At 54.4% G+C, this 16,362-nt stretch overlaps 1 protein-coding gene across 2 annotated transcripts in view; it reads left to right on the top strand.

Moving 5' to 3' along the window:
- Positions 1–2,124: 2,124 nt before the first annotated feature.
- The window catches only part of NDRG4 (NDRG family member 4), a 43,903-nt gene continuing 29,665 nt past the window's right edge, over positions 2,125–16,362 (top strand). The window contains exon 1 of one of the 2 annotated variants that reach the window (XM_040633382.1): positions 2,125–2,217. Coding sequence is in view for 1 of the 2 variants with exons in the window: in XM_040633381.1 (XP_040489315.1) it covers positions 2,811–2,847 (37 nt within the window). In the remaining variant the exon portion in view is untranslated. Of the gene's footprint in view, positions 2,218–2,733; positions 2,848–16,362 lie in introns of those variants that run through there. The other variant, XM_040633381.1, reaches the window with a different exon arrangement.

Consider the following 16,362-nt stretch of genomic DNA (forward strand, 5'->3'; position numbering starts at 1 on the left):
TCGGGTGTTAAAGATGAAGAGAGCCCGAGAGCGGAAGGGACTGAGGGCTGGCCCTTCTGCTGACTCAGCAGGGACTCCTCCTTTCCTGGCATGACTGACTGTCTCCTCCAGAAGGGGCCAGGGCCCCCCCCACCTGCTGGTTCCTCAAGCTAAGTACCTGTGCTTGGTGCAACAGCCCCCCTCCCCAGGGGTGGGGGTTCTTACAGTTACATTTCTTCACCATCTACTAAGTGTCCACTTTTAAGGGTCCAAACCTGCAACCTGACCCACCTGAATGCCTGCTTGGGGTTCGTGAATTACCTGAGCCTGGAGAATTGTACATATCAGTTCAAGGCCATGGTAGATGCCATTCTGCACACAGACATGCCATAGTGTCAAAGCTTTTGTTAGGCAGCCCTAAGACCCTCCTGGGGCCTGTGTCCGCCCCCCCCCCCAGAGAATTCAGAACAGGTTAGGCCTCCTGAATTATGTTACTAGAATATCCACAATTAGTTTTGTTGATGACTAGGTCTGAATTTATTGAAAAGGGTAGAACTCAGGGAAGGCTGAATCTCTAATACAATAATAATTTAATCATCAATAACAGCAACTATTCAGTGAACACTTAAACCACGTGTCAGACACTACACTAAGTATTTTATGATCCGTCACTTAATTCTTACAAGAACCCTCTGAAGTTTCAACACCCCAATTTCAGAATGTGTCATGAAGGCTCAGAGAGGGTAAGTAACTTGCTGGACATCACACAGCCAGGAAATTAGAGACCCAGCCTGTGCTCTTAAGGACTGGCTCCAGACTTGTATACATAGAACCACAGTCTCCTGGATGCTTTGGACACATAGGCTCACTGTCACCACCAACCTCCCCTATCCCCTTTACAAAGATGGAAAGTGAGAGGCAGGATTTCCCCAAGGTGAGCCCCAGGGCTGTAAGGAGAACCCAAGCGTGCTGCCTTCTATGTGGTTTATATACTGTACCCCAAGCAGGAGCAGGCACCCCATCTCAGGCGGCCAAATCTTACCAGCTTCTTCAAGACGGGTGAGCCACTTAATTCAATGCCATGGCAGCCTGGAGCTGAGGGAAAGCCAGGACCTTACCACAAGCCAGCCCAGACAAAGGGGAGGAGGTGCTGCAGGATCTTCTTGACCTCCCACCCAATGCCATCCTGGACCTCTGGGATGACTGGCCCAACTCCTTCAGTCGGCACAGAATAGGCTGGAATCCGGGAGAGGCAGATCCCCGACCAAGGTAACTGGCAGGGCCTCCACAGAACCGTGGTCAGAGGAGTACTGTTCCGAGCTGTCTTGCCCAAGTAAATTCTTTCAGGTCATCAGATTTCCTGTCTCCCTACAGTTGGACTCCACCTAGGGACTTTAGCGCTGCCTCATTTGGGGTGACAGGTGAGAGCAACGTCACTGGGCCAGGCCAGAGTGAGCCTGAGGAAGACAAGGCTGGGGCAGTTCCCCTCCCTGAGGAGAGCAGAGACTCCGACACTCTGAGCGGGACCCTGGGGGCCCAGAACACCTTTACCTGGAGGCCATCACTCCCCACGAGCTCCCCCAAGGAAACCCTGGGGTTCTGAAGACTGCACAGGGCTCCAAGACCCTTGAGCACCAGGTTCTTCCTGAACCCCTTGTCCCGGGGTTCTTCCCGCTCGGCTCCCAGGCGGCAGCGGGAGGGGCCGAGCGGCAGGGGCGGACGGTGGAGGCTGCTGTCCCCGCCGCCCGCTGGGGTTCCCCTCGGGAATTTAAACAAAGACGGGCGCAGAGGCCTCCCCCTCCCCGGGAGCCCGACGCCGCACGGCCGCAGGTGGACCGGAGGGGCGGGCGGGGGCCTTCCACCGCACCCCGCCGACACCGAGCGGTTGGGCCCCCTTCCCCCGGACGCCCGCGGAAAGAGAGCAGCGTGCGGCTCCGCACGGGGTCTCCGCTAGGCTCGCGGGCCCCGCGCTCCCGCCGCGGCAGGAGGCGGAAGCCGAGCGCCCGGGACCGCCTGGGGCGCGGCCACCCGCTGGGCCCAGGCTGCGGGCCGAGCGCCCACGCCCGCCACACCCACGTGGGCACGCCCCCCGCGGCGCACCGCCCCCAGCCCGGCCCCGGCCCCCGGCAGCGCGGCGGAGGGGCTCCCGGCTGCCCGCACCTGCACACGCGCGTTGGCGGCCGCGGCGCCGAGGCCCGGCTTCCCGCCTGCGCGTCTGTCTCGCTCACATCATCCTCGGTGAGTCGGCTGCGCCCTCGGTCCTTCTCCCCCTCTCCCCCTGCCGCGGCGGCTGCGGCCAGCCCCCCCACCCGGCGCCGCCTCCCGGCGGGCCGCGAGGCTCGCGAAACGCGCGCCCCCTCGCTCGGGCCACGTTTTGCTTAAGAGGGCGGCGCCCCCTCGCTCGGGCCACGTTTTGCTTACGAGGGCGGCGCCCCCTCCCTCCTTCTCAGCCAGACGCGGGGACCCCCGGGTGTCGCGGTGGGGGAGGCGCGGGCGGCACGGCTTCTTTGTTAGGGCGACAGGAGCCGGGGCCCCCCGCCCGCCGCCGCCGAGAGTGTCACCCGCACCCACCCTGCGCGCTCCCTCCGCCTCCCGGAGCTCACCCCGACCAGGTGGCGGCGCGCGCCTTTTAGGGGTGCGCGGTCGTGCAATTGGTGGATTTTTTTAACCCGTTTTGGGGGGGGGAGCGCGGCGAGGGGGGCGGTGAGAGCGCTCCTGGCTCCCGGCAGCTCCGCCCGCCTCGCTCCTGGCTCTCCTGCTGCCTCGCTCCTCGCCTCCCGCGCTCCTCTCCCGGCCCGGCCGAGCGCGCTCCCCGACGCCGCAGCGCGGAGATGAAGGTGTTGGGACACAAGATCGAACTGCTGACAGGTACCGCCCGCCCTGCCCCGCGGCCGCCCCGGGGCGCGGCCCTCGCCGCCCGCTACTTTCCGAGTTCGAGCGGGAGCCCGGGGCGCCGGCGGTGGTTTGGGGCGGCTCGCTTTCGAGCCGGAGGAGGGGGTGCGGATGCCAGCTGATTCCGAGCTTGTGCGCTCTGTTCCTGTGCGGAGCCCGGCCGCGGGAGAGGACGTGGGGCTGTGCTCCGCCTGGCTCCGCTCCAGTCCACGGGCCGGCGTCCCGCCAGCGGGAGCGCGGGTCAGGGGAGCGGCCTCTTGGAGTCTCCGACTAGCCAGCTCTAGTCCGGTCACCGAAGGGTACCTCAAAGCCCCTGCCCTCCAGTCAGTGTCCCCCGTCCCCTATAAAGGAGCTCTCTGGGCTCCCACCAGGACCCCTGCCAAAGGCCTCTTATTTCCTGCTCCCCATGACAATCTGAGCGGCTCTCCCTAGCAGGAGAAGTTTCTTCCTGGGAGTAGAGGCCAGGTGGTCTGAGAAGCGGGAAACCAGATGGGACCCAGCTGACGGGGGACCCTCAGCCTTGGGGCCCCGCTGGAAACCACCTCCAGGTGGCTGTGGCTGGAGATCAACAGAGGACACTGGGTATGCCCAGAAGTGGAGGCAGGGAAGAGAACAGGGACAGGGGAGCTGGCGTCTGGAAGGTGGGAGAGCCCTCGCAGGCATGAGGTCCTGGAGACACTCAGGCAGGAGGAAGGGGGCTAGAAAGGGAACATCATGGATCCCCTTCCACCAGCCCCAGGGCCCCAGCGGTGGAGGCACTCGGTCAGTGTGTCCTGGGTGGATAAGGGGAGTCCTCTATGAGCCCTCTGGCACCTGGAAGGCTTTGGTTCCTGACCTCCAGGACTGAAACTGCTTGGAACCCTACAAGACAGGGAAGGGGGCACCAGTGTGGGGGTGCACTCAGGAAACAGGTTGGAGTCTGAGTCGGGGCGCTGGATGGGAGCAGAGAGATTTGAGCACGTGGCAGTGTTTGAACTGGACCCTAAATGACAGAATTTCTATTACTGGAGAGAGAGGTGGCGTTCCACGCTGCGGCTGGAGGGACGTGCTGATACATACAGGCCCTGGGAGTGGCGCGGTGGCTGGAGGGCCCAGAGCAGGGAGGACCGAGCTGTGGTGAGGTTTCAGGCTGTGAGAGCTCACTCAGCTGCGGCTCATGACAGGCTCACCAACACCGGAAGCCCTGGAAAATCTGGCCAGGGCCTCAGTGGTGCCCCCTGTGAGCCCTGTTAGTTAGCCCGAGGGGGTGGGGGCTGGCCTGCCCTCCCCCCCCTTCCCCTCCCCAGCCAGCTTTTCCTTGTAGAGCTCACTTGAGGCAGGCCAGCCCACGGACTTCAAAGGGAATGGCACAGGCCACTGCACTTGCTAACGCCCTTGAGGGAAGTTTTTACAAGCCCCTGGGTGTTCAGAGCCCTACATGGAAGACAGAACTCCTGGAACCTCCCCTTCTCCTCTTTGGCCCCAGAAGGGCCTGGAGAAAGAATGCTCTGGGGAGGCCCGTGTGGGGGCTCCAGTGGAGGTCCGGCTTTGGGGTCCCTGGCGCAGTGTGCCATTATCTCCTGAGTACTGGGGTCAGGGCCCCTCTTCCCTCATCAGACAGGCTTGCCCCGTTCCGGCAGACTCTTTAAGCCCCCGTAACAAGATCCCCTTGGGCACTGTCGTGGGTCACAGGCCCCCCTTGCATTTCTCACCAGGCCCTGGGAGCCAGGGCATCCCTTCAGTCTCTGCCTTGTGGTCTTTGTAGCCATACCCCCCCCCCCCCCGCCAACTCCTTCCTGTCCTCTTCTTTGTCCCATAGACAGGGGTTCAAATCCCAACCTTACTGCAGGCCAGCTGTGTGATTTGAGACAGCTTGCTTAACCTCTCTGACTTCAGTGTTCTCATCTTAGAGATGCAACTGTTGACCCCTTCCTCTGAGGGTCGGCATGAGACTCGCTGAGGTAGCACAGGTGAGGGCCCCCCTGCCAACTCCTTCCTGTCCTCTTCTTTGTCCCATAGACAGGGGTTCAAATCCCAACCTTACTGCAGGCCAGCTGTGTGATTTGAGACAGCTTGCTTAACCTCTCTGACTTCAGTGTTCTCATCTTAGAGATGCAACTGTTGACCCCTTCCTCTGAGGGTCGGCATGAGACTCGCTGAGGTAGCACAGGTGAGGGGCCTGGCCCTGGTGGCACCTCTTGGGCTTCATCTTCCTTCTGGTTCCTTGATCTTGCTGTTCCTATAATGCAGAAGCTGCCCCCCCCCCCAGCTGGTTGGCCACTAGGAAGTTTGGTTCTGTCCCTACCCCACCTTGTTCCAGCTCACACGCATCTGTGAGATTTTGACCCATCTCTCCCGCTGCAAGCTGAACAGGTCAAGGTCAGTGCGGTGCCCAGTTTGGTGGCATACAGCAAGTGCCCCATAATTGTCCACTGAGTCCAGGCACACATAGCCCACCCATCCGGTAGTCTCCAGGATAATTTCTTAGAGACCTACAACTCCCTGCCCCCCATGTCAGCATTAGGGAACTGTTTCATTAAACCTGTTTGCTGAATTCCTGTTTCTCTAGCTGTTTATAGTTTTCACATTCTTCCCGTTTGTTATTATGCCCATTTTCCCAGTGAGGTCAGTCCCTTCTTCCTACAGCTGGGAAGAGGTGGACCTCAGCTTCAGACCTGAGTCCTGAGCCCTGAGTCATCCTGTGTGTTTAGACTGCCTGGCTTCGGGCCAGTCTTTGAGCTGCCCTACATTTTCCCATCTGTAAAATGGGATCATCATGGTGCCTGCCCGGTTGTGGTCTTCAGCAGTGAGCTGTGAGGGCATGCATGAATGTTGCGTGCAGTGTCCAGCAGGCGGTCAGCAAATGGCAGTTGTAGGGCTGATGCTCCCGAGCTGCTCCTCAGTGTCCTGGGGTCTCTTCTTCTGGAATCTTCCAGTTCCTTCTCTGGCTTGTCCACACAACCCAGATCTCCCTGAGATGTACCCCTGGGGGACTCTGCTAAGACCTCAGGTTCCCATCACGTGGGACGAATTGGGGCGTGGCATCTGGAGTGACATCACAGCTCTGACATCAGGTGCGGAAAACCAGGTGCCCCTCACCTGTGGGGCTGGGAGGATGTCCATAGGTTGTCTGCCCAGCCTGAGCATGTCTTTTTGTTGCAGAGAGAGGTGGGTGATGGGGGCCGTTCTAGGAAGTCTCACGGGTGACTGATGCATGTGGTGGCCGGCATTTTCCAGACGCCCTCAGTGTCTTGAAGTGTAGGGAGGGCAGGGGTCTGGTGACCAGAGGATGTAATGTCAGGGTCTCCTCTCTTTTTCTCAGCGCCTCAGAATATTCTTAATTTCTCTGAGTCTCAGTCTCCCGATCAGCAAAAGGGGAATAAGGGCCGTCCCTCATGAGTGCTGCGAGAAGGAGCCCAGTGCACTGCCATGCCCACACACAAGCTTGGTACAGTGCTCAGAGGGCAGGCTCTTGGTGCCTTCTGTAGCTGGGCGCCGTTTTTTAGTGTGGCGTGGGGAAGTGGGGCATCGGTCTTCTTGCAGACAGGGAGGCGATGGCTGGTGCGCATTTGCCCTCAAGCACTATGTCTCCAGGGTGGTCTGGAGTCCAGGGAGAGCTCTAAAACGGCAGATTTGGGGCTCTGGTGGGGTCCCTTGGGAGCCTTGATATTAGATGCTGGAAATGGTTTTAAAATATCCAAAATTTAATCACTCGATGTGTGATAAAAAAACCAAACTTTTGCCTGTTCCGTCTGGAATTTTGGTGTCATTTTAAAGCACGGGATATGTAGTCCCACACGATTTCATAGACTACCTTTAAATAGCGTTTGATTCTTGGCAGGTGTGTTGACCCACATTTTACATGTGGGGGAAAATGAGAAGCATAGATTTATCCCAGGAGGCTGAAAATAGGATCCCCAAACCTCATCTCCAGTTCATCCATTTCAGCAAACTTCACCGCCTCGCTGCGGGGGGGAGGGGCTGCAGCGTGGGTGCGGGGGACACGCAGACGGGTAAGGAGGCAGCTCTGCGGGAGGGAGAGACTTCAGCATAGACCCAGGGCCCAGGTGAGGGGGGAGGGGTGTGCGGAGGGGAGCGCGCCGTCCCACCGCGCATGCGCAGGGTAAGCAGTGCAACTTTTACGAAGGGCAAGTTGGCAGTGATGTATCAGAAGTTTAAAAATATGTGTGATCTGTGACTCAGCAGTTGAAGTTTTAGGAACAAATAAAGATGTGTGCAGAGGTGTTTGTTCAAGGATGTTTATCCCGTAGTTGTTTATAGAAGGAAAAAAACTGGAACAATGTCAATGCCTACCAGCAGTTAAATGAATGCGAGTACCGTCATACCAGGGAACCCCAGCAGCTGCAAATTATGCCACCAAAGGTGACTGGGCCACCTGAGCAGACATTCGCTTACATATCTAATAACAGTAACAGTGGTGACAGCTCACGCTTGTATAGCATTTGCTGTGTGCCGGGCACAGCCCTGAGCGCTTTCTGTACGTTAATTTATCATCCTAACAACCCTAGGAGGGATGCGCTAGTATTTCCTCCTTTTTAGAGATAAGGCCACTGAGGCACAGAGAGGTTAAGCAACTTTCCGAAGGTCACACAGATGGTAAGTGGCTAGCTGGAATTTGAACCAGGATATCTGGCTCCAGAGCCCAAAAATATGTTTCAAAACAATGTGGTATTTTTGTGTTTAGAAAAACCCTTTTTCAGCATGTTGATCAGCCGTGGAAAATGATGAAAGAGCATAAGTAAAAATGTTAACGGTGGTTTCCTCTGGCGAGTAGGGTTTATATGTGCTTTTTACTTCTTTTTGCTCTTCTGTGTCTCACTGACTTTTCTCAGTGAATGTGTGTTACATGAAACTCAAGGTCTATTTTTAAAAACTAAAAATGAACAAACGCAGAGGGGAAAGTGCTAAGTGCTGGGATTCTGATGAAATGGGGACTCTGAGGGAGAGCTAAAGCCCAGTGCTATGGAGGGGGTGTGTTCTTGGAAAACTTGAGGGAGGAGCAGTCCTTCAAGGTGGATGTTGAAGTCGGTTTTCTGTAAGTGTAGGGAGGAGGAAGTCCGGGGGAGGGGCACAGTGAACAAGTCTGACACCCTTAAGGACTGCAAGACCACGGGGAAGGGGGTGCGCCAGGCTGAGTAACGGCCCCGAAAGATACTCAGATCCTAACCCCTAGATCCTGTGAATGTTACCTTATAGGGCAAGAGACTTTGCAGGCGTGATTAAGTTAAGGCACCGAGATGGGGTCCTTCTCCTGGAATAGCCAGGTGGACCCTAAATGCAGCCACGTGTTTCCTTACGAGGGGGAGGCAGAGGGAGATTCGACCACAGAGCACGGAAGAAGGTGAGCGGACACCTGCAGCAGGACTCTTCCCTTGCACGCTGCTGGCCTTGAAGGTAGAGGATGGGCCATCCGTCAAGGAGCACAAGGAACAGGGTTCTAGAAGTTGGAAAAAGCAGGAAAATAGATTCTCCCCCAGAACTTACAGGGGAAGAATGGTCCTGCCAACACCTTGATTTCCGCCCAGTGCAGTGGAGTTTGGATTTCCGACCTCCGGAACCAAAAGACAATGAATGGGTCTTGTTTGAAGCTGGCAGCACGGGCTGGGGCTGGGGTCTGGAAAGCTGGTTCTGATCAGCCCCAGCCATGTGGGCTGAGCCGGCAGGGTCCGCTGAGAGCGCACGGAGGTGCTGTTTTGTAAGCAGAAGCGGGTCACATGAGCATTGACTCGAACCTGGTCTCTGCATGGTGACAGCGCTCGTTGCGATCACCCTCGAGGGCTCGGAACTCCAAACCGCAGATGACATGCGCACTCCGGCCAGAACGATCGTACATCTTAAGCCCCAGAACAAATACCTTTGAGGACCTGAGTGCTTTTTCAGTCCACCTTTTGGGACAAACGTGGCGGGGCAAGTGCTGCGTGCCTGGCGATGTACCCTATCTTCGGCAGGTGTGATGGGGGGGCCCCAGCCTCCCAGGGGGACGATTTCTGGCCTGTCGTCTCCCTCGACGGGGGGGAGGGGGGGTCCCATAGCCAAGTCCGCAGTTTGTAGCCAGGATCTTACTCTTTGCACCTGAGACCGTTTCCTGACAGCCTGCTCTGCTCCAGGGGCCAGGCTTGTGAGCGCCAGAGCGGCTTTTAACAGTCTTTCCCATGTTGGTGTTCAGGAGTAGAGATGGCCTGTTGGGGCCTGGGGCCTGAGAGTGGAACAGGGAGGCTGGCTGCTTGTCCACCGGGTTGCCTGGAGAATCCTGTCTGTCCCACCCTGAGCCCTCGCACGTGCTTTCCCTCATGCCTACGGTGAGAGCTCTCGGCCCACTGCTCCCAAAGACCCGGCAGGCTGGAGTGTTTGCCGGCATCCTAGGGCAGGGAGGAGGGGGCTGTAGTGGTCGGGGGTGGCCCGGAGGTCCCTTGCGATCTGAAGTGGTCATCCAGGAGGACGGTAGGCCCCAAGAGGTGCTGGGCTGGCAAAGCCCTGAGCACCTAGAGTGGACTGTGATATTGCCATTCGAGTGTGGAGGGGAAGTCCTGCCTCCAAGGCCATGAGTCCTCCAATCCCACACCCGGGCCCGGCTGCCCCTGTGTGAGTGCCAGACAGATGGGTGGATGCCGGGCCATGTGGGAAGGAAGACCCTAGATGTTGTGTTAGGACCCTCGCTGCAGAAACTGAATGTAGAGTGACACGGAGGGGACTGGGGGGTGTCTGTACAGCATGGTGGACCCAGGGCATATGGGGCCACCAGACTCTCTCTCTCTTTCCCCCTCTACCCCCACTCCTGCCTGTTCAGTTCTTTGGGTTGGTTTGGTTCTAAGTCACGCCCTGCCTCGAGATGGCGAGGTGGCTGCGGGCCCACAGACCATCGTCCTCATCACCTTGGTGAAAGAGCATCTCTTCCCCAAGGAGGCCAGCAAAGGCCTGGCCCTGACTGGAGCTCGCAGCCCTCCCTGCCTGGCACATCTCTGAGGCCAGGCCCTCTGTTGCGTCCACAGGGTTCCCACCGCCGCTGTCCTGCCCCGCACCTGCTTTCCCCTCCTCTCCTTTCTCTGGGCTCACTCACCCCCTGGCTGGCCCCACCCGGTCTCATGAGTTTGGGCGCCCCCTCTGCAATGATGTCAGCAGCCCAGACATGTGCAGCTCTACCCGACCAGGCCAAACCTGTCCCCAGCCACCCCCCAGCCTCTTCTTCCCAGCTCTCTTCCTCCAGTAGCTTAGAGCAAAACCCGTCACCCTTGACTCTTGTCCCTCCCTCCTGCCCCACATCTGATGACCCACAGCTCCCACCAGCTGTGCCTACAGGACGCACCCAGAATCCAAAGACTTCACCTGACTGTAGCCGTGAGTCTCTTCTGGATCTTCGCAGCTGGTCTCCCTGTGTCCGCCCCCACGTCTGCTCCACACAGAGCAGGTGGAAGGAGTCTTTAAAGTGCCAGAACCCTCCAGGGCCCCTCACTCAAAGAACCAGCGTTCTTCTCACAACATTCAAGGCAAAATACAGTCTGATGCTCTTGCCCTTCCCTCTTTGTCCCCAGGGCCTTGCAGCCATGCTGGCTTCCTCGCACGCACCTGCACGTGTCAGGCAAACGCCCGCCTCACAGCCCCTGCCCCTCTCTCCGCCCTGAGAGCCCCTCCACATCCGCAGGGCCCTCTCCCTCACCTCCGCGGGCCGGCTCACACCGCAGCCCCGCGGCCCCGCCGTCCAGGCCCTTCTCTGACGCCGCTTCCTCTGTCAGCTTGGCACATCGGACACCATGTGGTTACTCAGGCTTGTTGATTGCAGCCTCCACCAGAAAGTTCCACAAAGGTAGGACGTGTTGTCTGGAATGGTCAGTAGTTCATCTCCAGTGCCTGGAACAGTGCCCGGGACATAGGTGCTCGGCCAATACCTGGCGAATCAGTGACTGCGTGAGGGACTTCCGCCCGAGCCACGTGGCCGGGCCTGGAGCTGCGCTTCTCCCCGCCTGAAGCACGTGGAATGAGGGTAGAGCAGGGGGATGGCTCCCAAACGGAAACCACATTCCGAGTAGAGGGCGCCTGGGTGCTGAGTGGGTCCCGACACGGCGCCTTCTGGAGACGTTGTGTTTCAGGCGGGAAGACTCTGGGAGCAGCCTGGAGGGAGTCCTCCCCTGCTGGGTGAAGGCCGTTCCTGAAAACACTGATGCGTGACGGCATTGCAGAGGGATCGGGGCTTCCGATCCAAAAATGCCCAGCAAGAAAGCTTCTTACTGCCTCTTTAATTCAGACCGTATTGCGGACCCCTGAGCTGGACAAGCCTTGTTGCCCTAGCTTTACCTCTTTAGATCTTGCATGAAGATCCAGGACAAGTATATCTTTGTTTCTGGGAAACTTGCCAAATGAGGCAGATACACAGCTGAATTGAAGCACTGGTGTTAAAGAGGCTTGAGAATGTGTGGCAAAAAATGCCAAGCCGGGCTTTTTAGCTAACTAAGGCAGGTCATGGTTACCCATCTCTGCAGTTACTGCCAGCCTGTGAGGGGTGGGGCAGCAGGGCTGGCTCACTTGTTGAAAAGCAAACGGAGAGGATTGCTTCGTGGATTATGCTGCCCACAGGAGAGAGGAAGCCGCATGTTCAGGCCGAGCTCTAGCATTCCCCTGGTTTCCCCTGGCAAGCCGTTTCCCTTCCGGTTGCTTCCCGCTTCTTCAGCGTGTTAGGGTGGGCCTCCAAGAAAAATGCCCCACGTTTAGATAGTTTCAACAGAATGGGACAGAAAACCTAAGATAACAGGACATTAAACAAGATAAAAGTATATTTCCCTCTTTTATGAACAGCGTCTGAAGATAGGCCATCCGGAATCATAGCTTCATGATTCTCAGGTACCCAGACTCCTTAGTATCCTGCCTCAGGGTCCAAAATGGCTGTTGAAGCTCCCACCATCACATTTGTATTATAGCCAGCAGGAAGGAGGATGGACTGAAGAATGGCATGTCACCTCCCTTTAAATCACATGCTTCCATTTACATCTTACTGGCAGAATGTTGTCATGTGGTCATAAATAAGTTTTATTCCCGTCATCCACCTGCCCATCTAAAATGTAGGGATGTGGGGGCTCCTGGCTCAGTCAGTAGAGCATGCAGCCCTTGATGTCAGGGTTGTGAGTTCAAGCTCCAGGATGGGCATAGAGCATACTTTAATGAATGAATGAATGAATGAATACCAAGTTTTAAAAAAAGGAAAGCGTAGGGATCTATTCTTAAGGAAGAAGGGGAGAACAGATATTGCGGACAGTAGTCTCTGCCACAGTGGAACTCTCTCACTGGTTCCCTGAAGCAGCTGCCCACATGGAACGTGTTCTAGTTCCATCTCTCCTTGGTCCTGGTCTGGGGGTTGGAGGTTTATTATGTCTGTGTTTCATCCCTGGAGCCATGTTGAGCCCAGACACAGAGCTTCCACAGTGGTGCTGAGCCTGAGGAGAAGGAAGTTTTATGAAAGAGCTCTGTTATGTCAACTCTGAGACGCATGTCTTTTTCATACTTGAATGTCTAAAATGCAGTCTGTGTCGGCGAGGTGGGCTCAGCAGCGCTGCTGTTGCTGCCTCCTCGCGCACCTCGGGGTTCCCGGCTGGGAGGGAAATCCTGGAGAAGACAGCGGAGCACTGACGTCAAATGCTGACATCGGAGGAGCGGGGACTGCGTGGAAAACACTTGGGCAGCAAGAACTTCGAGACAGTGATTCAAGGGCATTGGACCCTGAATGTAGAGAAGTTTTAGGAAGATCTTAAAGAATGTATTTCATGCGCATGTTCCTTTTTAATTTACAAGCGATAGATGCTTTTATAAATCTGAGTCTAGGGGCGCCTGGGTGACTCAGGCCGTTAAACATCTGACTCTTGATTTCAGCTCAGGTCATGACTCAGGGTCCCCGCTGGGCATGGAGCCTGCTTAAGATTCTTTCTGTCCCTCTCCCTCTGCTTCTCCCCACTTTTCTCCCCTTCTCAAACAAACAAACAAACAAACAAACAAAAGGTTTAAAAATCTGGGTATGAGTCTAAAAGAGTAAAGTACTAAAAACAGATAAAGTAAGCACAAAAAGTTCTGAACAATAAGAGCTCATTATATGAGCAGCAGTTCTAAAATTACTTTGGGTGGCTCAGTCCGTTAAGCGTCTGCCTTCGGCTCAGGTCATGATCTCAGGGTCCTGGGATCGAGCCCCATGTCAGGCCCCTCCCTACCACTCATGCTCTCTCTCACTCTGTCTGAAATAAATAATATCTTAAAAAAATAAAATTACTTCGTATACTAGGAATGAACAAATAAGCAGAAATATTATAGATAACGAGAGCCAGATTTCTTATCATGGCAGAAAAAATTACAAGCAAAGAAAGGAGGGGAATTAGGAAACACAAATTTTTTTTGGAGCATGAAACTCTGAATCTCAGGGTCTTGAATTCAAGCCCCATACTGGGTGTGGAGGCTACTTAAAAAAAAAATTAAAACTAAGTATTTCTTTAAAAAAAAAAAGAAACTGGTGTTGAATTAGAATTAAAGATATCGGTATAAGTTTGAGATTTATACACACATACACATAGATGGATAGATGCAGAAGTGTGTGTGTTACACTTACATACATATCCTGCCTGTGGAGACTGCCTAGAACAAAGGCATCCCAGTGGCAGTGAGCATCCCTAGTGCCCGAAACTTGGTTTCTAAACAGCATCCTGCAATCCAAGGAGACTGGGCGCCCTGGAGGAGTGGTTGATTCCAGGATACAGGCAGAGAAAACATGAAATGAGTTTTTAACATCATAAGGGATCAGAGAGTTAGAAACTACTCAAAAAGTAACGCGTGTGCAGTAAAAGAACCCAACTTGGCTGCACCCCTAATGGCCAAATCTGACACAGTTTAAGCAGTGAAATAATGATAGCAATGGATTATAACCCATTGAGTAGAATAACTATCCATGAGTCCATACTGACGGAAACAAGTAATTGAATAAATAAGTAAACGGTGGAGAAAGGACAGCTCTTTCTCACAGGAGAACTCCAATTAATACATGTAGAAGGGATGATGGAAATAGAAAAGTGTCCTTAAAATACGACAGTCATAACTGTAGGCAAGAATCATCCATGGCTGCTACAATTAGTGGGGGAAAGTATGATGAGGAACAGGAGGTTGCCTAGTCTCAAAGTATCTTCCCACAAGGCACTGATTAATTACAAAGAGAAAATAGTAACTTTACACTAGAGAAACCTGCAGACACTCCTTTAATCAAGTGATCAAGGTCAGCATCCCGAGCAGTAAACCAGACTGACATCACTTACTTACTAAAGGAATGCAGGGAGAAGGGCACATGGTGTCTGTTCTGTTCATGCCAAAAAATGCATAACCTCGGTCTCAGCCTAAGGAAAACAACAGACCGACCCACACTGAGGGGCATTCTGCAGATTTAACCCATCAGACTTCCTCAAAGGTGTCACATCATGAAAGACCAAGACAGACTGAAGAGCTGTCCCTGACTCCATGACAACTAAATGCAACATGGATCCTGGATGGGACATTATCGGGAAAACTGGTGAAATTCATATAGGGTCTGGAGACGACCTCACAGCATCGTATCAGTGTTTCATTTCCTGCTTTCTGTAGTTGTGTCACGGGCTCGTAGTATGATGGCATTAGGGGAAGCCGGGTGAAGGGTGTGTGGGAAATTTCCGTGCTTTGTTTTTTCTCTAGTTCTCTATAAAGTTGAAATTCTTTCAAGATAAAGAGTTAAGGGGGGGATGGGTTATGTATTAATTGGCAGTGGTTTTTTCTCTTCTGTCGGTACATAAAATGTTTCTCTGAGTGTACAGTGATATCTTAGATCTGATAAACTCTTCCGTGTAGAAGAAAAATCTGCTTCTACCCTTCCGAACCATATCCTTCCTGAGAGACGAGCACTGTTACAGCTCCCCTGAATCACGTGAGGACTTTTTTTTTTTAAGATTTTATTTATTTCTTTGAAGTAGAGTGAGAGAGAGCACGAGTGGGGAGGAGGAGGAGAGGGGGAGGGAGAGGCAGACTCTCCACTGACTAGGGAGCCCCCTTGGGGCTTGATCCCAGGAGCTTGGGATCATGACCTGAGCTGAAGGCAGACACTTAACCCACTGAGCCACCCAGGAGCCCCTGACTTTTTTTTTTTTTTAATTTACAAATATATATGCCTGTGATGCACATATGTTTTGCTTAAATGGGTTTGTTTACACTTAATATTGTGATATCCCTTTTTATCTTAACTGCATAGTTTAGAATGCTTTCCCTGTTTCAGTGGAAATATGGAAATACCTCATATTTTGAATAGCTACGGTGTTCCGGGTGTAGATGTCCCATTCTCCTGATTCACTGGGGTTGTTTCCACTGTTCTGCTGTTCCAAACAGAGCACCCTTGCACACACTGCCTCGTGGTGTGTCCTGTGATTAGGGTAAATACCTAAAGACAGACTTGCAGCGTTGACAGATACTTGCATTTTTATAAACTACCGAGTTCCGCCCCAAATAAAGCTGAGCCTGGTGTAATCCCACCAACAGTATATAGAAGTGTGCTGTTTCCCCACCAACACTGAATGCTATCGGTCTTTCAATACTTTGATGTCTAAGCTAATCCGTCATTCATCTCATTCAACAAAAACGTATCAAGTGCCAGCAGAAAATACTAAAGATTGGTTTTGGTGTCATGTAGGGATATGACGGGGAAAGGCACTCTGGTTGGAAGGAGCAGCAGGAGCGAAGGCGTGTGCTTCCTGTGGGTAGAACGTGCCATGTGCCTAGAGATGGGCTCCTTAGCTATGAGTGTCAGCATCTGCCTATGGCTGCCTCAAGCCCGCTGGAATGTGCTGGAAAGATGAGTGTGTGTGTGGTCAGGGTGGCAGTGGTGGTGGGGTGATGGGGATCCATAGACCCAAATCAAGGAGAAAACAGAAGAACTGGCCTAGGTCAGGCTGGGCGTAAATCAAGGGGTCATAACTAGAGAGAAGACCTAGAAGGTTGGGCCAGGAAAACGTGCTATCCCCTGTGTCCTCCTGTTGGGCATCAGTCGGGGGGCAGAATATACGTGGAGTGTGGGCTTAAGAGCACGAGCTCTGGGTTCCTTTCCTGGATCTGCGACGGGGGGACCTGCACCAGTCACTCATCCGGGAGACAGGGATGCTGGAGGAAGGTCTAGTCCCCATCTTGGTTCCACCCTGGGTGCTGTCCCAGGCTTTGAGGTCAGGATGGGGACAGGGAGAGTGATAGAAGGGGCCAGACAAGTATGGTTCTCAGTTCCCTAGGTAGTGCATTTGGAAGTGGGATTCCTCATTTCTGGGGCCCCCAGTTTCTGGGGATTTTTTCAAACCGCGGCACTGGCGTAGCAAGGGTGGAAAGGCGTTTGGGTACACAGGCTTGGACGTGAGTCACAGGCTCGCCCTCTGGGCTGTCATTCTTTGTGGCACAGACCCTCCCCCAGGGCTGGACTCTGCTCCTGGTTGCACCTTATTTCATTTACTTGTGGCTTTTCTCGTA

Source organism: Ursus maritimus, unplaced genomic scaffold (assembly GCF_017311325.1).
Source record: "Ursus maritimus isolate PB19 unplaced genomic scaffold, ASM1731132v1 scaffold_19, whole genome shotgun sequence".
NCBI classification, from domain to species: domain Eukaryota; kingdom Metazoa; phylum Chordata; class Mammalia; order Carnivora; family Ursidae; genus Ursus; species Ursus maritimus.